General features: G+C 34.8%; 1 protein-coding gene across 1 annotated transcript; it reads left to right on the top strand.

Annotated features, from left to right (window-relative positions):
- The first annotated feature begins 1,595 nt into the window (after window positions 1–1,595).
- Window positions 1,596–19,553, top strand: LOC137241232 (apolipoprotein D-like). The gene is made up of 6 exons (XM_067768600.1): window positions 1,596–1,726; window positions 12,865–12,976; window positions 13,101–13,234; window positions 16,168–16,244; window positions 16,309–16,404; window positions 19,165–19,553. Exons 1-6 carry the CDS (start codon window positions 1,704–1,706, stop codon window positions 19,380–19,382), a joined length of 660 nt encoding a protein of 219 aa, XP_067624701.1. The 5' UTR covers window positions 1,596–1,703; the 3' UTR covers window positions 19,383–19,553.
- Window positions 19,554–21,265: the final 1,712 nt, after the last annotated feature.

The raw sequence follows: 21,265 nt of genomic DNA on the forward strand, positions 1-21,265 counted from the left end.
GTATAAAAGGCGGCAATTGTAGAGGCGCTGGAATTCAGTTTGATTTGAGATTTCGATTAAGACGCTATCTAGCGAGCAAGAGCAGTATTATAATAGTATTAGAATATTAGAGTTTCATTTGAGCTATCAATCAGTTTGGTTATTAAGCAAGCTATTCGTTTCACAGTTTGAGCGTTATTGTGTAAAGGCCATTTTGCATTATTACATATTGGAGTTATTTATTCAACAGTTTAGTGATTCGAACTTAGCAGAGAATTTGAAATAAGAGGATTTGCAGCAAATTCGTTACAGTATATATAATAGTGGCGTGGGAAGTTGCCCAAAATGTTCGGTTAACGCAGCATAAATGGTTAAAAGTTTATAATTTTTTGAAAAGCACTCTTTCGTTAAAAATTTTGAACATTTCGTTAAAATTCTCGGAGAAGACGGAGAGGGAGGAAGGGATCCATAGACAGAGAAAGGCAGAAGGAGGAGTGAATAAAAGGACAAGAAAAAGGGGGTGGGAGAGTAAGAGATAAACACTTCTTGAAACTTTTATAGGTAGATCAAAGTTAGGGCAGAACAACGTCTGCCACGTCTGCTTATATTTACAGATAAAAGAGATGAAAATTGATTTCTTCCCTTTCAGAACTTTTTATGTTCTGCTTGCTTGGCTCATTTTCAATATACGCAAAAAGTGTACGAATGAGATAAATTAAACAATACGTGTCTTTTAAAGGTAAATAATTTATTTTTGAAGCTTATAATTGCCTTTTCATAGCACTTTAAGGAAACCAAACTAGTATTGTTTGTTATTGGATCATAAAAATTAATAAGTTTTAGAACAAAAATGAATACCCAGAAGAAAAAACGAACTGTGCTGAACGGCCACAAATCGGATGAAAAGCGGGACATTTAGTACTCACATTTGTAGCGCTTAGGCTCGAGCTATATTTAAATCAATTATTCAAAGGCTGCGACTATTTCAAACCACCTGCGATTGAATTAGACCTTTTTAAAGCGTTTTTATTTGCTTCATTCTTAGGTGGTTCTGAAATAGTCGCAAACTTTTACTAATTAATTTAAATCCATATTGTTCAGACTTCAGCGCTGTTGATACAAGTGTGGCTACCACTCTCCCGATATACAGCCGATTATCACCAGTTGGGAGGTAGTAATTAAGGGCCGTTTTACTATCTCCAGTTAAGCTAGATTTTATGTGCAGGATAGGTACCTATCAGATGGATCCATTTGACATTTATGTTTTCACCAACACAGGGTGACCAACCAAGGGTTAAATCAATGAGCAGAAAACAATACATCTTTTGTAAATACACGAAAATTGGCCAAACAGTTTACTTTTTTTATACACTGTGTTAGGAAATGCACATAAAAGAGACGCGAGTATGTAGAAAATGGAAATTTGTATATGTACCTGAGAAAAAAGTGACGGACCTAAACCTATTGCGAAACGGTCGCTTTGCGTTTCTGTCTCTGATTTTTTCTGTAGGGTATATACAATGTTAACCGAACTTAGGCTACTTACTGTTTTTGTTGTTTTATTTGGAATGGTATAATCTGTTTTGCATGTGTGTGAACAAAATCGGCATAGAGTACAAGTATAAAAGGTGTGAAAAATTTTAATATCACATTGTCAGTTTTAGTTTCGAAGACGTAAGTGATATATATTTGGTTGCGATCTCTACAAGATAATACTATACAAAATGCTAAAACATCAGTTTGCTATGTAAGTAACTAAATGATATTATCCTTTCGGAAAAAATAGTGTTGTAAATTAAAAGATATTTTAAGAATCAATTCGATATATTAGCAAAGGACATACTGCTTATGTCCTTTTGGTTTAAATTTAGAGAAATATATGCATCCTGTTTTTGAATTTTTCCTGTGTTTAAATCAGATCGTGAAACAGCTATTGGTATAGGTCAGGGGCATAGTTAGAAAATTGCCTTGGGGGGCGTTCAAGAAAAAAATTGTTTTTTCAGTTAAATAAATAAAAAAAAATGTTGCCTTTAGCTTTAACATTAAAGTACGTGTATTTAGAATATGATATTGTGACGAATATGAGAAGCTATACACGTGCATCTGTAGTTATAATTTCATAGCAGTAACTAAGTAAATTCTGGAAGCGGCTAGAAGTATGCGAACGAGAAATCACAGACTATAAAAGGCAGCAACAGTAGACGCACGCCCATCAGTTTGATTTAAGCATTCCATCTGTCGAGCAGTAGAAGTGTTACTTTGAAAGTAGTCTAATAAAGACCATTTTGCATTATCGAGTATTGTAGTTATTTTATTCAACAGTTTAGTGATCCGAACGTTAGCAGAACGTTGCAAATAAGACGAATTTCAGTAAATTCGTTACAATATGAAAAAGGTTACATTAAAAACTCAAGCGCATGCGTCGGCTTTTCTTTGCCATTTCATCTAAAACTTCATCAACGGTAACAATTTGCTCACGGAGGATGCTTAGTGATGCACAGCCATTCAATCGATTTTCACTCATCGTGTTTCTCAAATAGTTTTTAATCAGCCTAAGAGTTGAAAAAGATCTCTCGTTCGTTGCCGTTGTTACTGGAAGCGTACGTAAGATTTTCAACAACATGTGAACATTAGGCCATAGAATCGCATTCCTGTAATATTAATCATAGATAAATTGATAAAAAAAAACCGAAGTACCTCCTTCAGGAATAAGTAGAATTCATGCTTTTTGAGCCTATGCATGAGATCTAACGTATACGTATATAAAATTCAAAAGAAAGAAACTGATCGAAAAGAAAAAAATTTATTTAAAAAAGTCATATCTACACCGAAAAAAGACTAATGTGTTTTTTACATTTTAAAATGTGAAAAACACATTATTTTTCATTTATCAAATAATTTGAATTTTACATTTTTGAAATGTGTTTTTGACATGAAAAAAAAATGTAGATATTGCATTATAATAATGTGTTTTCCACATGGAAAATAATATCAAATTTGCATTATATTTCAAAATAGGAAATGTTTACTTAAAAAAATGCTGTGAATTTAACATTATTTAAATGTTAAAAATATTTGCCTTTTCATTCCGATGAATGTAATCGCTGTTGAGGCAAACGAGCAAACGCCTGAATTGATAATATTCACGCATGCAATAAGTTGGTTGATTTTAAATCAATGTCGATTATGTTCGTTTAAGCAAGTTGGATCATTGGACACGATCATGTTGCCATTGTTGCCGTTGTTGCCGAACGTTCTTGTGTCCGATTTTTACTGTTCTCTGATATGTATGTAGATGGTCGTTAGGCAAATTTACAAGGAAACTTCTTTATGAAATTATAGTAAAAGTTAACATGTACATTTGTATATTTAATAAATTGCATAATTATTATGAAACAGAATATGATTAAAATATATAAGTGTTCACTTCGTACATATATATGCTTGCATATTAAAAATATAATATCACCAACAAAGTATATACGGAGCAGAATTATAAAGAAATTTTTTAACATAGACATAAAACATCAAATATTTGAATTGTAATGACCTAAAAAATCAAATAATCCGTAGCAGGGATGGGCGTTATCAACAAATTTGAATAACGATTGACGAAAATTTAAAAAATAAAAAATTATACATCATTTTAAATTTTTTGATTGATGAATAAAAAGTTATTCGTTATTGAAAACATCCTGATTGATGATAATCGGTCACTCTTATTTTTGTAAATTTTGAGTAAAGAGTTTAGTTATTATTCCTTATTTAAAAAATTTGGAATAACAATAAAAATTCAATTTTTATACTCAGTTGAGCAGAGCTCACAGGGTATATTAACCTTGATTGGATAACGGTTGGTTGTAGAGGTATAAAGGAATCGAGATAGATATAGACTTCCATATATCAAAATCATCAGGATCGAAAACAAATTTGATTGAGCCATGTCCGTCCGTCTGTCCGTTAACACGATAACTTGAGTAAATTTTGAGGTATCTTGATGAAATTTCGTATGTAGGTTCCTGGGCACTCATCTCAGATCGCTATTTAAAATGAACGATATCGGACTATAACCACGCCCACTTTTTCGATATCGAAAATTTCGAAAACCAGAAAAAATGCGATAATTCATTGCCAAAGACATGAAACTTGGTAGGTGTGTTGACCTTATGACGCAGAATAGAAAGTTAGTAAAACTTTGGACAATTGGCGTGGCACCGCCTATTTTTAAAAGAAGGTAATTTAAAAGTTTTGCAAGCTGTAATTTGGCAGTCGTTGAAGATATCATGATTAAATTTGGCAGGAACGTTACTCCTATTACTATACGTATGCTTAATAAAAATTAGCAAAATCGGAGAACGACCACGCCCACTTTAAAACAATTTTTTTTTTAGTCAAATTTTAACAACAAATTCAATATCTTTACAGTATATATGTAAATTATGTCAACATTCGACTCCAGTAATGATATTGTGCAATAAACTACAGAAATAAAAGGAAATTTCAAAATGGGCGTTCACCGCCCTTCTTCATTTAACTTGTCTAGGATACTTTTATATCGAACAAAACATTACCAATCCTTGTGAAATTTGGTAGAGGCTTAGACTCTAGGACGATAACTGTTTTCTGTGAAAAAGGGCGAAATCGGTTGAAGCCACGCCCAGTTTTTATACACAGTCGACCGTCTGTCCTCCCGCTCGGCCCTTAACACGATAACTTGAACAAAAATCGATATATCTTTACTAAACTTAGTTTACGTACTTATCTGAACTCACTTTATATTGGTGTAAAAAATACGAAAAATACGAAAAAAGGGATGAAACATGGTATCTGGATTGGTCTATTGACGCAAAGTATAACTTTAGAAAAAAAACTTTGTAAAATGGGTGTGACACCTACCATATTAAGTAGAATAAAATGAAAAAGTTCTGCATGGCGAAATCAAAAGCCCTTGGAATCATGGCAGGAATACTGTTCGTGGTATTACATATATAAATAAATTAGCGGTAACGACAGATGATGTTCTGGGTCACCCTGGTCTACATTTTGGTCAATATCTCGAAAACGCCTTCACATATAAAACTGCCACCACTCCCTTTAAAAATACTCATCAGTACCTTTCATTTAATACCCATATCGTACAAACAAATTCTAGAGTCACCCCTGGTCCACTTTTATGGCGATATCTCGAAAAGGCGTCCACCTATATAACTAAGGCCCACTCCCTTTTAAATACTCATTAACACCTTTCATTTGATAACCCATATCATACAAACAAATCCACCTTTATGGCGATATCCCTAAATGGCGTCCACCCATAGAACTATGGCCTACTTCCTCTTAAAATACTCTTTAATACCTTCCATTTGATACACTTTTCATACAAATACATTCCAGGGTTACCCTAGGTTCATTTTTCTAGCTGTTGATTTTCCCTTATTTTGTCTTCATAGTTCTCAGCTGAGTATGTACTGTTCAGCTACACCCGAACTTAGCCTTCCTTACTTGTTTTTTTTTTTTTTCAAAATAACTTTTTTCTTTAGTTGATATTAATTTTAATTTTTTTTCCTTTGGGACGTTGGGATGTGATATATTAAATGTATTTAGACCAGGGGTCGTCACTCCATAAGCGCTTTCACGCAATTGTTTTTGTAAAACGCTCAGGCAAGCGCACCGGATAGGCAAGCGCGCCACACATCCCCGCGCGCACGCATTCTAACCACTCGCATTAACCGAATGTTTTCTGCTGTACCCATTATTATTAGGAACTAAACTACTATAATTTCGTGTAAAATTATTTTGAAGTAATATTTTTGGGTATATTTTTGTTTCACCTGTACGAAAACAATGAAGCTTTGTTTAATTTATTTAATAATTAAATTAAATTTGAACTGAACACATGTAGAAGTATTTTTAAATTCATTCAAAAAAACAATGCAATGTTTTAATTTTGAAAGCTACCAAGTCCGACTGGGTGTGTGTATGTGCCAGCGCCATTTCTGCTCGCAGAATGGTTGTAGCTATTTTTTAGAAAACAAAATGAAGAATAGACGTGCACTGACAAAAAGTTATTTCGTCTCACTTGACTTAAAAATTGAATATGGAATATACATATTAGTGATAAGTTTGAGGTGCATGCATGCTTTGTTTCACCACTATTAACCGGAGAAGATAATTTAAGATTATCACTCATTTATCTAATAGAATATAATAAATAATAGGCGTGTTTTTTAAACGGTTTTATTTAGGTTGACTCTGTATAGCGAACAGAATTTTTTAATCGAAATTTAAGTAACTTCCCGATAAGCTACAAGCTTGAAACTTGGAATATAGTTCAGAACCCGATGACAATGCAATAATTAGAAAAAAATTTCCGATAAGTGGCGCATGGATCGAAATATTTAAAAAAATCGTATTTGTGGTCCGATTTGGCTCATATTTGGAACACATATTACATACGGGAATAGAAATCGCTTTTTAAAAAAAATTCCCGCTAGGTAGCGCAACGATCGAGATATTCAAAAATCTCGTATTTTTTGTCTGATTTGGCTCATTTAAATCCTCACTTAGATGCGTAGGAGCCTTTTTTGGCGGCAACACATATATAATTTTTTTAATATTTTGGTCCTTGCTCCACCTGTCGGCGATTTTTTTCTAATTATTGCTGTAGGGTTATCTACTTGAGTTAAATATACTTTATTTTTGTAAATTATTTTTTAATTGAGTTATCCTTTGAAGATGAGAATTTTTAAATTACTTCAAAAAGAAAATTTTTGTTTTAGATATTTAAAAACTTCAGATGAATAAAAACTAAAAGTTGTTCTTGAATTTTTTTTTATCGGGAAGTTGCTTAAATTTGAATTACAAAATTATGATGGCTACACATAGTCAAGCTAAATAGACCCGTTTAAAAAGCATTTGTTTTGAAATAACTGTCGATACAAGTTGAGAAAAATTTATTGCGTCCTACATTGTAAAATAAATTTTATATGGATTTGGAGGTTGAATTTTTATTTTCCACGAACTTCAAAGGGGAAGCACAATGCATGGTTTGTTTTACCATTATAAGCCGAATTTGTGCTCATGACTTGAGAAGGCATTATATGAGTTGCCATGCTGAACTCTCCACAGATATTTTAGTGGGAGAATCGCGGAAAAACTAGTGGAAGCCCTTCGAAAATCATTTATTGAGCAGGATGCGAAAAATATACAGTCGTATATTGAAAATAATGGAGAACTCGTGGGCTCACGGCTCTCTAAAATTCAACGTTTCCCAGACAATGCCCCCTTAAGAGCTTCATATATTGCAAGCTTAAGCATTGCAAAGAATTGCAAAACCTTCACGGAGGGAGTTTTCATTAAAAAAGTTTGCCAAGAAATGCTGCATTGTTTCGGAGATGAGGGTGGATTGTTGGCAATTACAATAGATAAAGTTTCTCTCTCCGCAGCATCTGTGACTCGCCGAATCGCAAACTTAAATTCCTTTCTGGATGGAGCGTTAGGTGAAAAGTTTAATTCCTGTAGCTATTTTTCCATTGCCTTGGATGAAACTTGCGACATTTCCGACACAAGTCAACTCATTTTAGCAGTAAGAATGGTTAATGAAAATTTTAGCATATCCGAGGAGATTTTCGCATTAATTCCTTTATTAAAAAATACTCGGGGAGTTGATATTTTTAATTCCGTTAACGAAAGGTTAAATTTAAGCGCTAACATTGAAAAGCTTTCTTCGGTGTGTACAGATGGTGCACCCGCAATGGTTGGAAAAAAAGAAGGCTTTGTTGGCCAGCTCTTGAAAAACGATATACGGGTTCCATCGTTTCATTGCATAATACACCAGGAGTCTCTGTGTGCAAAATGGACTACGATGAACGTATTCGTAAAAATCGTTGACAGAATCAGAGGAGGGCACAATTCATTAACACATAGAAAATTTAAGATATTTTTGGATGAAATCGGAAACGAATACGGCGATTTGTTAATGTATACGGAAGTTAGATGGCATAGTAGGGGAAAATTTCTGCAGTGATTTTTTGAACTGAGGAAAGAAATTGCTGTATTTATAGAAACTGAAGTGAAAGGCTTTGATGATATTTTAATAGAAATTAAGTCACAAGAATTTAATATAAATCTTGCTTTTTTGACAGATTTGACAAAATATTTAAATCATTTAAATATTTCAATGCAAGGATTTAATAAAACGATTTTTGAAATGGTGAACTCAATTGAAGGGTTTGTAAATAAAATTGGCGTGCTTTTAGCTGATCTGAACATAGAAAAACTTTATCACTTTCCTTCATTAAAGTTGGTTCTAAATGAGTATAATATTTCAACTTACAATTTCTCTTTTTTTATAACTTGTCTCACTGACTTGAAAAATAACTTTTCTAAAAGATTCCAAGACTTTGAAATTATCAGAAAAATGTTACCAATTTTTTTATACCCATGAAATGCGATGCAATTGAGCAGAGGCCAGAACTCCAAATGGAGCGATGCGACTTACAATGCGACTCTGAACTACAGCTACTAGATTTAAAAGGCATTGATTTTTGGAAAGTTGTAAGCAAGGACAAATATCCCTTACTGCGTCAAGAAATTTGAAAATTTGATTCAATGTTTGGTAGTACGTACATTTGTGAAAGCTCCTTTTCATTCCTTAAGCAAATAAAAACAAATAACAGAAATAGAGTTACAAATCAGCATTTAGAAGCGCTTCTGAAATTATCAACCACAAACATCAAAATACATATAGAAAAATTAGTTGCGGACAATTTACAGTAGGTTAATATCTGCAGTTTCATCCTAACTTGAATCCTTCTTTCCGAAATACTATTAAATAAAAAAATTAAAAACAAAACAAACAAAAAAAATAAAAAAATATATACAACAAGTAAGAAAGGTTAAGTTCGGGTGTAACCGAACATTACATACTCAGTTGAGAGCTATGGTGACAACATAAGGGAAAATAACCATGTAGGAAAATGAACCGAGGGAAACCCTGGAATGTGTTTGTATGACATGTGTATCAAATGAAAGGCATTAAAGAGTATTTTATGAGGGAGTGGGCCATAGTTCTATAGGTGGACGCCATTTAGGGATATAGCCATAAAGGTGGATCAGGGTTGACTCTAGAATGCGTTTGTACGATATGGGTATCAAATGAAAGGTAGTAATGAGTATTTTAAAAGGGCGTGGACCTAAGTACTATATATGGACGCCTTTTCGAGATATCGCCGTAAAGATGGACCAGGGGTGACTCTAGAATGCGTTAGTACGATATGGGTATCAAATGAAAGGTGTTAATGAGCATTTTAAAAGGGAGTAATCCTTAGTTCTATAGGTGGACCCCTTTTCGAGATATAGCCATAAAGGTGGACCAGGGGTGACTCTAGAATTCGTTTGTGCAATATGGGTATCAAACGAAAGGAGTTAATGAGTATTTTAAGAGGGAGTGGGTCTTAGTTCTATAGGTGGACGCCTTTTCGAGATATCGCCATAAAGATGGACCAGGTGTGACTCTAGAATGCGTTAGTACGATATGGGTATCAAATGAAAGGTGTTAATGAGTATTTTAAAAGGGAGTAATCCTTAGTTCCATAGGTGGACGCCGTTTCGAGATATCTCCATAAAGGTGGACCAGGGGTGACCCTAGAATTCATTTGTGCAATATGGGTATCAAACGAAAGGAGTTAATGGGTATTTTAAGAGGGAGTGGGCCTTTCTGGACCAGGGGTGACTCTAGACTTTGTTTGTACGATATGGGTATCAAATGAAAGGTGTTAATGGGTATTTTTAAAAGGGAGTGGGCCTTCGTTCTATAGGTGTTCGCCTTTTCGAAATATCGCCATAAAGGTGGACCAGGGGTGACTCTAGAATGAGTTTGTACGATATGGGTATCAAATTAAAGGTATTAATGAGAGTTTTAAAAGGGAATGGTGGTAGTTGTATATGTGAAGGCGTTTTCCAGATATCGACCAAAATGTGGACCAGGGTGACCCAGAACATCATCTGTTGGATACCGCTAATTTATTTATATATGTAATACCTGCCAAGATTTTAAGGGTTTTTATTTCGCCCTGCAGAACTTTTTCATTTTCTTCAACTTAATATGGTAGGTGTCACAACCATTTTATAAAGTTTTTTCTAAAGTTATATTTCGCGTCAATAAAACAATTCAATTACCTTACCATATTTCATCCCTTTTTTCGTATTTGGTATAGAATTATGGCATTTTTTTCATTTTTCGTAATTTTCGATATGGAAAAAGTGGGCGTGGTCATAGTCGGATTTCGTTCATTTTTCATTCCATGATAAAGTGAGTTCAGATAAGTACGTGAACTGAGTTTAGTAAAGATATATCGATTTTTGCTCAAGTTATCGTGTTAACGGCCATGCGGAAGGACAGACGGACGACTGTGTATAAAAACTGGGCGTGGCATCAACCGATTTCGCCCATTTTCACAGAAAACAGTAACGCCATAAAATCTATGCCCCTACCAAATACAAAAGGATTGGTTAATTTTTGTTCGACTTATGGCGTTAAAAGTATCCTAGACAAATTAAATGAAAAAGGGCGGAGCCACGCCCATTTTTAAATTTTCTTTTATTTTTGTATTTTGTTGCACCATATCATTACTGGAGTTGAATCTTGACATAATTTACTTATATACTGTAAAGATATTAAATTTTTTGTTATAATTTTACTTTAAAAAAAATTTTTTTTTAAAAGTGGGCGTGGTCCTTCTCCGATTTTGCTAATTTTTATTAAGCGTACATATAGTAATAAGAGTAACGTTCCTGCCAAATTTCATCATGATATCTTCAACGACTGCCAAATTACAGCTTGCAAAAGTTTTAAATTACCTTCTTTTAAAAGTGGGCGGTGCCACGCCCATTGTCCAAAATTTTACTAATTTTCTATTTTGCGTCATAAGTTCAACTCATCTACCAAGTTTCGTCGCTTTATCGGTCTTTTGTAATGAATTATCGCACTTTTTCGGTTTTTCGAAATTTTCGATATCGAAAAAGTGGGCGTGGTTATAGTCCGATATCGTTCATTTTAAATAGCGATCTGAGATGAGTGCTCAGGACCCTACATACCAAATTTCATCAAGATACTTCAAAATTTACTCAAGTTATCGTGTTAACGGACGGACGGACGGACGGACGGACGGACATGGCTCAATCAAATTTTTTTCGATCCTGATTATTTTGATATATAGAAGTCTATATCTATCTCGATTCCTTTATATATGTACAACCAACCGTTATCCAATCAAACTTAATATACTCTGTGAGCTCTGCTCAACTGAGTATAAAAATTAAAAACAAAAAAAATATAAAAGATGAAATAAAATAAATGAATGAATCACAATTACAAGATTATTATTATTTATATTATTTTGTTTCTAAAGAAACAAAACAAAACAAAAAAAATAAAAAGCCTAAAAATATAAAAAAAAAATTTTTAAATATAAACAAAAAAAAACTATAAAAAATTTAATATAAAAAAAATCGAATGAATTTACCTTCTATCAGGATTACAAAATGTATAATTTTCTTTCAAAAATAACATCATTTTAAGAATTTTCGCAGTTTTTACAGTGTACTTTTTAATAGCTCCGTCGCCATTTTTTTATTTTTTGGATTTCAAAGTAGGTGTGGTCACGCTTCCATAAGAAGCTTGTGGCGATCGCTGATTTAGACATTTAAAATTGATGAGGCCAGTTCTAAAATCGGCAAAAATTAACTATTTTCCATGAAATGCTCGAATAAATGGCTCGCTTCTAACGTATCCCATATCTGTTGACAAGAAAAAGGATATAAAGATAGTGAGTTATCCAAATGTGTTAAGCAATTTTTGTGTATTAAATAAACAAACTTCAAAATTACCAGACAAACATTCAAACAAGTTAATACCTTATCGAAATTCGCAAAACAGATTTATTACTTTTAGGAAAAGTTTAGGGATTATATATGTTAATCAACTTGCTTTTATGTATTTGTGGTTACGCGACATGACACCGAGATCTACTCTTCTACTCCGTTTTCATTTGTGTGCTTCTCCAACACTGAGTTCATTGAATCAGCACTACTCTCGCTCCCCTAGTCCGACGTATTGCTTCATTCGTATTTGTCGTCCTTGGATTGCGGCTCAGTCCTCCTCTTTACATCGTCCTTATTACAATCAGGTAATGAGTCGCCCATTTTGGTCGTACGACCACCTGCCCGACAAGGCGGACTCAGTGGTCTAGTATTATATACGGGGAAAGAACCGTCCGCCACAGCAGCGCCCCTTACTGTGGTAAGGCCATAAATACTACCCGAGGTGGCCCGGCATCTGGAAGGCTCCGTTCGAATACAGCCGAATTTATCCCCTGGCTGCAAATCGTCTAATAGGCACGGCCCGCATAACACCCTGGCTTAGGTGGTTGGCAGTTCTTGGTCACCGACATCCCGCCGTCCTCCTATGAGGCGAAACGGCATAGATGTCAGTCCTAAACAGCTCCGCCTCATAGTCGGGCGCTATGGAGTTCGGCTAAGCCCTCACACCGACGACAAGGTGCCTACCCTAGTGAGGGTAATTTAGTAAAATAAACAAAAAAATTTAATAAAATGAAAGAGACAAAATAAAATGAAATAAAACAGATTGAATGAAATAAACTAAAAAATTAAATAAAATAAAATAAAATAAAAAAGATAAAGTGAAAAAATTAAATAAAAGGATATAAAAATATATAAAATTAAATAAAAAGTATCAAACTAAATTAACAAAAATTATAAAATCAAAAGAAAAATATAATAAAATGTAATAAAAAATTATACTCAGCCCACCAAGTTTCTTTTAACAATATCAATTTTTTTAAATTAATTTCCCTTGTTTTTCAGGGTCCATTTGTCAATTTTAATTTTTTTGACATCATCATGTTTGGTGGCCGGAGTTCCAAAACCAGGTCCGTGTCCAAATATAGCATATGAAAGACGCGTGGACTTAAGAGGGGTGAGTATTAAGTTCTATATACTTAAATAAATTAAGTGCCAGCTCTATAAAGCTAGGCCAATTTTATAGTTCTGTGCATAGACTTCAACACCATTTTAAAAGCTTATGTTTTAATTATTTACAGTTCAAAGGTACCTGGTTTTTGCAAAGTGTATATCCTTTCGAGGAGGATGAACCTTACCGCTGCGAAAAAAGTGATTGCATTCTTGAAAGTAACGATTACACTGCAGTAAAAAAATTCCAGATAAATAACAAAGAGTAAGTATTTTTAATTGCAGGCAAAGCTTTTAGTTTTAGTTCAAAGTTATGTTGCATTTTGTGTTGTTGATTTTACGGCAGGGTGAAAAAATGAAGACTTTTGTGTCACAAGAAACTTTTTTCAAATTCCAACTGCATAGGTAAAATATTTGTTTCCGTTTTCGTTTTCAAAAACTAACACTGAAGATGGAGCATTACCGAAGCCGGTTTGTATTAAAATCAAATTTGACAAGGAATGTTGGAAAATTTCTCCAACATACATCCATTACTTGAATTGGAACCATTTTCCGGCATTCCTTGTCAAGTTTGTTTTGGAGACAAACCGGTTTCGGCGTTGTGCTATCTTTACTTACTTACTTAATTGGCCGTCCAACAAGGCGCGCCAGTCGCTCCTTCTCTCTGCCAACCGGCGCCAATTGGTCACACCAAGGGAGTTTAAATCGTTTTCCACCTTGTCCTTCCAGCGGAGTGGGGACCGCCCTCTACAGCTGCCTCCATAGGCGAGTTTCAACAGATACACTTTCTTGGCCGGAGCGTCATCTTTCATTCGCATAACATGGCCTAGCCAGCGCAGCTGCTGCGTTTTAATTCGCTTGATTATGTTGAGCTCGTACAGCTCATCGCTAAATCTTCTTCGGTACTTGCTATCGCCAACACGTAGAGGTCCATAAATCTTTCGAAGAATTTTTCTCTCGAACACCCCCAGAGCCGCTTCATCTTATGTTGTCATGGTCCATGCTTCTGCGGCATATAGCAGGACAGGTACGATAACTAACTTGTAGAGTATGATTTTCGTTTGCCGAGAGAGGGCTTTACTTTTCAATTGCCTACCTAGGCCAAAGTAGCATTTATTCAGAGCTGATGTTGTTGCCAGTGTTTATGTTGGTTCCCAAATAAACGAAGTCTTTTACTATTTCGAAATTATGGTTGCCAATGGGCATATGCGCTGACTCTTTGCCCGATGACAACAGGTACTTTGTTTTGTCCTCATTCACCATCAAACCTATCTTTACCGCTTCTCTGTCCAGTTTGGAGTAAGCAGAACTAACGGCGCAGGTGTTTAGGCCGATGATATAAATGCCATCAGCATATGCTAAGCAGATGAAGTTGCAATTGTCACAAGCGGAAATTACCTTCCAACGATTAGTTCTTTGATGGATCGGGCGCTTCGGGATATTCATACCTGGGAATCTAATGTCGGGTTGAAAGTCAATGCGGAGAAGATGGAAATGGTCTTGTTTACGAAGAGGTAAAATAAAAAAAAAAAATAAATGTAAGGCGCGATAACCTCCGAAGAGATCTAAGGCCGAGCTTCTCTTCCAATTTGCGTCGTGCTCCTCTTGATTTTCCCTACAAATTGGCCGGGCGGGACCTACATGTTTTATGCCGACTCCGAACGGCATCTGCAAGGCAGATGAGTTTTCACTGAGAGCTTTTCATGGCAGAAATACACCCGGAGCGCTTGCCAAACACTGCCGAGGGGCGACCCCGCTTAGAAAAATTGTCTTCTAATTTAAAAACCTTATTTCTAAAATTTGTATGTTGCTTTGCCCGGGGTGCGAACCCAGGGCATACGGTGTGGTAGGCGGAGCACGCTACCATCACACCACGGTGGCCGCACAGATGACCTAGACATGCTGGTTAGGAATAAATTTCTTGGAAAGTAAAAAATTAAGCCTCAAATCAGCCAAGCAAACACTGGACTGGAGAGAGATTGATCTCAACAAGGCTCATGCAGTCCTGGTGATTAGGGTTCCGAAAATATTGATTAGGGATCTGACGAATACTCAAAACCTCTTCGTGTTGAAGCCGTATTAAGGACGATGAGATTAAATCATGTTGTCCCTACATTGCCTAAGTGTTCAGAACTTTTTTCGGCATTAGGTTATTGTATTTTGTTCTCAGTTTACTCAGATCGCCGGAGGATATATCCATGTTCTAATTTAGTGGTATTTGAAAGCATATCGTCGCTACGAATGAGTTCTCCATGTTGAATTCATTTACTCGAAGTGTTACTTACATAATTCCTGTTCAACCGATTTAACGGCTTTGGCTGTCCAAAAAGTTGCTCCAGTCGATTTTTCATTTGACTGACGGCTGCCAATTGGTACTACAAAAGGAATTTAAATCGTTCTTTATCTGGTCCTTCCAGCGGAGAGGGCCGCCCTGTCTGAAATTTCGTTTAGTTTTGAGCCGCTGCCCTTCCCGATTCTAGCTAGGCTGAAGGTGTTGCTCAACGTCATTTTGCACAGCCGTATAAATTTCGCGGGAAACCAAATGCAAACATAATGCATATGAGCTGCTTGTTTTCGTGCTGTCCAAGACGGTTTTAAAATTGACGAAGGGTAATGTGTGTCAATTCTTTTTTCGCAATTTTTTTCCGAGATTTGGCGTATAGTGAAAATTTGGTCGATTGGGGATTTACCAGGTTTGTAGCTGCAGTTTGCAGTATCCCACTTTGTGTAGACTGGGCAAAGAGCACTTGGATTCCAAGCGTCAGACATGCGCCTTATATCAACTCCTCTTCGCCGTATTCGAATAGCTCCGCAAGAAAACCATCAGCGCCCGCGATCTTGTTGTTTTTTTAATCTGGTTGTTGGTATTCTGATTTCGTCAAAGTCGGGTGGAGGAACATAAATTCCATAAATTCATCGATTGCGGGATCAAAGTAATCATCTTCCTTGGGCGGTAGGTACATCGCTGTCTCCATTTGGAAAGTCAGAGAAGTATTGCCAATATAATCTAAGTACTCTCTGAACATCGGACTTAAACCTCATGCTCCTCGCACTCACGCCTTTCTACCTATGCTTTTTTTCCTCCTGAAAAGGCGTCTCGCTTTCTCTTTAAACTCCCAGTAGCGTTCACATATTCTTCTTGTTGTTTACTTTGAAAATATACACAACAGCTAAACACATATTTTTCACATTTATTAGCGGGACCGTAGATCATAGAACCGGAACACTTATATTACTTTCGGATGGACAAGTTCAATCTAAATTTGATGATGACGGTATGTTATTATAATCATATATTTCTAAGAAATCTAAACTATAACATTTATTTATATTTTGCAGCTTTGTCTTTTAATTACAAAATTCTAAGTGTTGATTACGAAAAATATGTCATCTATTATTTGTGCAAGGATTTATTATACTCGGAGAGACACGCCGGTTAGTACTTTTTGTTTTGAATAAACATTTCGATTTGTGTCTATATCCGAACGCCGCCAGATCAGGTCCCTATTATGCATGTAGAAACGGTTTTCTAATTGGTGGAAAATCAGTACCAGTGAAAACCTTTTCGAATCTTACGTTTTTTGGACAATGTCTTATTTTACTAAAAGTTATTTCAGCCGACTTATTCTCATTCTCTATGCGATAAAGGCAGTAAAGAAGATATAGGAGCACACGCTAGTACGACTCTCTCATATACAGGACATATATTTTAAAATGTATTGCAATGTATAGTTGATCTGGCCGGTCCGTTATGACCTCACATAGGATGAATGAGTCCATAGTGCCGTGCAATGTAAGGAGTAAAAAAACTTGTTTACTTATTTTTGTCTTAGTTTTATTTAAGAAACGTTTTTCGTATTTATACTCAGCGTGCTTTGCACACAGAGTATATTAACTTTGATTGGTTGACGGTTGCTTGTACAGGTATAAAGGAATCGAGATAGATATAGACTCCCATATATCAAAATCATCAATTCAAAATTGATTGGGCCATTTCCGTCCGTCCGAGTAAATATTGAGATATCTTCACCAAATTTGGTACACGAGCTTATCTGGACCCAGAATAGATTCGTATTGAAAATGAGCCAAATCGGATGATAACCACGCCCACTTTTTATATATACAACATTTTGGAAAACACAAAAAACGTGGATATTTAGTAAATAATACACCTAGAATGTTGAAATTTGACGTGTGGACTGATATTGGGACTCTTGACAAAAATTTGGAAACATTTTTTTAAATGGGAAAGGCAGCGCCCACTTATGATAAAATCAATTTTACAAATATTATTAATCATAAATCGAAAATCGTTAAACCTACCGTAACAAAATTCGGCAGAGAGGTTGCCTTTACTATAAGAAATGCTTTGAAGAAAAATTGACAAAATCGGTTAAGGACCACGCCCACTTTTATATAAAAGATTTTTAAAAGGGTCGTGAACGAATAAAATAAGCTATATCTTTTGGATTTAGAACAATAAATAGGGAAAACTTAAAATTAAAAAAAATGAGCGTGGCACCGCCCCTTTTATGGCTAAGCAATTTTCTATATTTCGGGAGCCATAACTCGAAGAAAAATTTACATATCGTAATGAAATTGTGTACACATATTTTCCTTATAGCAGAAAATATTTCTAGTAAAAATGTACGGGATCGGTTATAGACCACGACAACTTAGATATAAAACAAATTTAAAAGGGTCGTAGACTAGAATAATAAGCTATAATTTAGCAAAAAATAGTTTTGAATCAATGATATTTCACTTAGCTAGTTTTATTTTAAGAGGAAATGGGGCCACATTTTTCTTTTAAATGGGCGGTGCCACGTGTTATGTAGAAAAGTAATTTATGTGAAATGAAATGTACAATTGAAGCTGTCGCTGAGTATATAATGTTCAATTACACCCCAACTTAGACACTTTTACTTGGTATGAACAAGTTTTATTATTTTTTTTTACTTCTTTACCAATTGTCTCATAAATTCTTTTTTACATTAAAAACTTTTATAGAAAAATAATTTACTTAAGATATTTTAATTATTAATGAGCTTAAAGGCGATAAATGAAAATTGTCAGTTCAGTTTTTCCTAATAAAACCAAAAATAATAATTGAATAACAATTTTCATTTATCGGCTTTAAGCTCATTAATACTTAAAAAATCTTAAGTAAAATTGAATACACCATTAAAGATACAAACATATGAAAAATAATTTATTAATTTATTTGCTAAAATTTTTACAAATTTTTGAATTTGATTTAAATAATTTATTTTGTATTATTTTTTTAATAAAATTTTTTGAATTAATAATTTTTATACAAACTTAGCCTGCTATTTCTTTTAATAATTTAATTAAATTCATTTGTTTAACAGTTTTTCTTATAAAATATTTTTGTTATTTTTTTTTTTTCAAAAAATATGTCTACTTATTTTTATCTAATACATTTTTAAACATTTTTCAAACTACTAACTATTTTTCAATGCAATCAATGATCAACTTGATAGGTAATAAAGAAAAAAATTACTTTGCGGATTTTTCCGAGCAAGCAACAGAACAAAAATTCTCAAAACTTAAAGGAAAATTTAACTCACAATTTGATTTTCTGCATTGTTCAACTTTTGAAAGCAAAGACGCTTTTAAAAAATTTTCAAACTTCACTGCAACTTAAGAAACATGTAAGAAAATTGCTTTGATTCCAGACTATTCCATGTTTGTGATGGGTTTGAGCATTCTAATTGTAAATCCCAAATTAACGTTAGACTTGTTCACAACGTTAGCTCTAGAAAGAATCGCATATTTTGAATATGGGATTTTCACCAACTCTCAAATTAAGATACGTCAAAAATTAAGCTAAATACAGCTGTTTTGTTGGGCTTGGTTTAGTTGTATTTGCAATAGGTTTTAGCTATTTTTTCTACAAAATGATGGAAAGCAGAAAAAACAATGACACTGAAAATGGCCCAACATCGTAATAATTTCGCTAACAAACCAAATTCGAATATTCCCACACATATCTTTAACATATTCCCTGAACCAAAAGTCTACGTAATGGATTAGGGTTCAACAATCCATTTATAACTTTAATAAATTTCGAAAAATGAAGGACAAATGGACGAACGTAATCACAATTTTACATGTCATTCAAAAATCACATATAAACATATTTATAACATTAGTTTCTTTTCCAAAATTTAGAATACATTTCGATATATACACGAGACCTTAAACCGTCCAATAAAGTTAAAAAAGGTTACTTGAATGCTTTAGAAGACAGAGGGATTTCCACAAAGGAACTCGTACCGGCCAGTCATGAGGATTGCGGAGATTATGGAGAGTCAGTCACCAAGCAGCTGAAGGAGCTGCTTAAGAAACAGGAGAAACAGGCGAAAAAGGCGGAAGGTGTTAAGTGTTAATTATTTTTGATTCATATCTAATTTACATTTGCATATACATACATGTTTTATATTAAAAACAGCTAGTTAGCATTTGTACTTGTCAGTAATTTTATAATAATACTGAAATTTCTTCTCATTCCTGTAATTGGATCTGAACACAAAATATAGAATTTTTTTATTACAAGTTAATATTTTTTGTGGAATTTTTAAGCTATTGCATAGATTTTATCGCGGGCTTGGAGACTAAATCAAAAAAAACCGTAACGGATATTTGTCAAAAAAGATCCGAAAAGGCTCGAAAAGGTTCGAAAAGATTCGAAAAAGTTCGGTGTTAGCAACAGGCCAAATACATAATATTGGATCTCTATCATAAACAGCGTTGGGCACAAATACATTTACACGGTTACCAAATTGAGAATGTGTTAGTAAACACGAACGCGTAGCGAGCACGAAAGCAAAATCAATTATTTATTTAGTTTGATTTCAATGCTTGAACGGTAAACACGTGTCACACGCACTCTTTGGTACTCTGTTTTAAGCGCGCGTGCGACACTTCCTCACCGAACAACCATCGAAATCAAACTAAAAGAGCTGTCGTTGATTTTCACGAAGTAGACATTGTGCTATCGCTTATCGTATACATCATGACGGAACGATACAAGGTGGCAGCATGGGACAGCTGATTATGAACTTTTTTTATTTGATTTGATACATCAACTTTCGGCGCGTACGATTTTGACATTTGTACATCGAATTTACAAAAATAAAGTACATGGAATTTTTATTTATGTTTGTAGGTATGTCACCATGCTGCCACCTTGTATCGTTCCGCCATGGTATACATATATGGTCGCTTACAAGCCAACCTAATAAAACCGCACTGCGTTTTTTTAGCGCACGCAAACAACCGACGTTTTTTCCCCTAACCCAAATAAGCATGCGTTGCGACAATGTAAAGCATGTGTGCAAACGTCAAATCTAAATGTCACGCAGAACAAAAATTGGAAATCGAGTTAGGTTTTCACGCAGCAAATTCAATATGAGTTGCTCTCATACAAGTTGTATGTGCATGAGACATTTTTGACAGAAAATGACTTGCGTGCATTTATATTAGGTTGGCTTGTTAGCAGGTGCTAAGCTCACGCCCACCCTGGATCATAAAGTTAAATTGAATGTTAAAGTTAAAGCGAAAGTTAAAGTTAAAAATAAAGTTAAAGTGAAAGTTAAAGTTAAAGTTAAAGCTAAAGTTAAAGTTAAAGTTATAGTTCTTACATACTATTGGTAGGTAGGTAGGCGAAATTGCTGCAAACTTGGTCGCCCAAGTAGCTATTTAAAGCCGTTTTTATGCCATGTAACTCCTCTAAAAACCTACGGAATGTTACGGTCAATGTATTACAACCAGTCAGAGTTGTTGATAAAATTAAGAATATTAGGGATTGCTATCACAGATACCCCTCTGAGGTCTTCTAGAAACGAGGTTCCAAGGAACCTTAGCCGGGCTCTAGCTAGAGCCGGATATTTACACATAAAGTGTTCTACTGTCTCCCTGGAATTTGGACCTTTTCAGCTTCTGCAGTAGTCGTTATACGGAATACCCATCTTTTCCGCATGCGTACCTACTGCCCAATGACCGGTGCAGACTGCTACCAGTTTGCGTGTGTTAGCCTTGGATTTGTTCAGAAAACTTCTCGTCCTCTTTCCATCTTAGTTTGGCCAAATGGATTTTGATATTGCACAGGTGGTGATGTTATTCCACTTTGTTTGTGCTTTCTTCAAGTAGAAGCTTTGAATATTCTTTTTGGCTAGTGCTAAGAGTATGCCTACTTCGGAAGTGGTTATTTCCTCGTTCATCTCCGATGAGCCCCTCCGTGCTAGCTCGTCGGTCTTCTCGTTACCCTCTA

Source organism: Eurosta solidaginis, chromosome 2, assembly GCF_040869045.1.
Source record: "Eurosta solidaginis isolate ZX-2024a chromosome 2, ASM4086904v1, whole genome shotgun sequence".
Taxonomy (NCBI): Eukaryota; Metazoa; Arthropoda; class Insecta; order Diptera; family Tephritidae; genus Eurosta; species Eurosta solidaginis.

Bases quoted from the DNA above. Each gene is read 5' to 3' on its own strand.
- LOC137241232 (XM_067768600.1), top strand. From the start codon at position 1,704: ATGCTAAAACATCAGTTTGCTAT. The intron at 13,235-16,167 runs GTAAGTATTTTT...CACATTTATTAG, and splicing joins TTCCAGATAAATAACAAAGA to CGGGACCGTAGATCATAGAA. The intron at 16,405-19,164 runs GTTAGTACTTTT...TCCAAAATTTAG, and splicing joins ATACTCGGAGAGACACGCCG to AATACATTTCGATATATACA.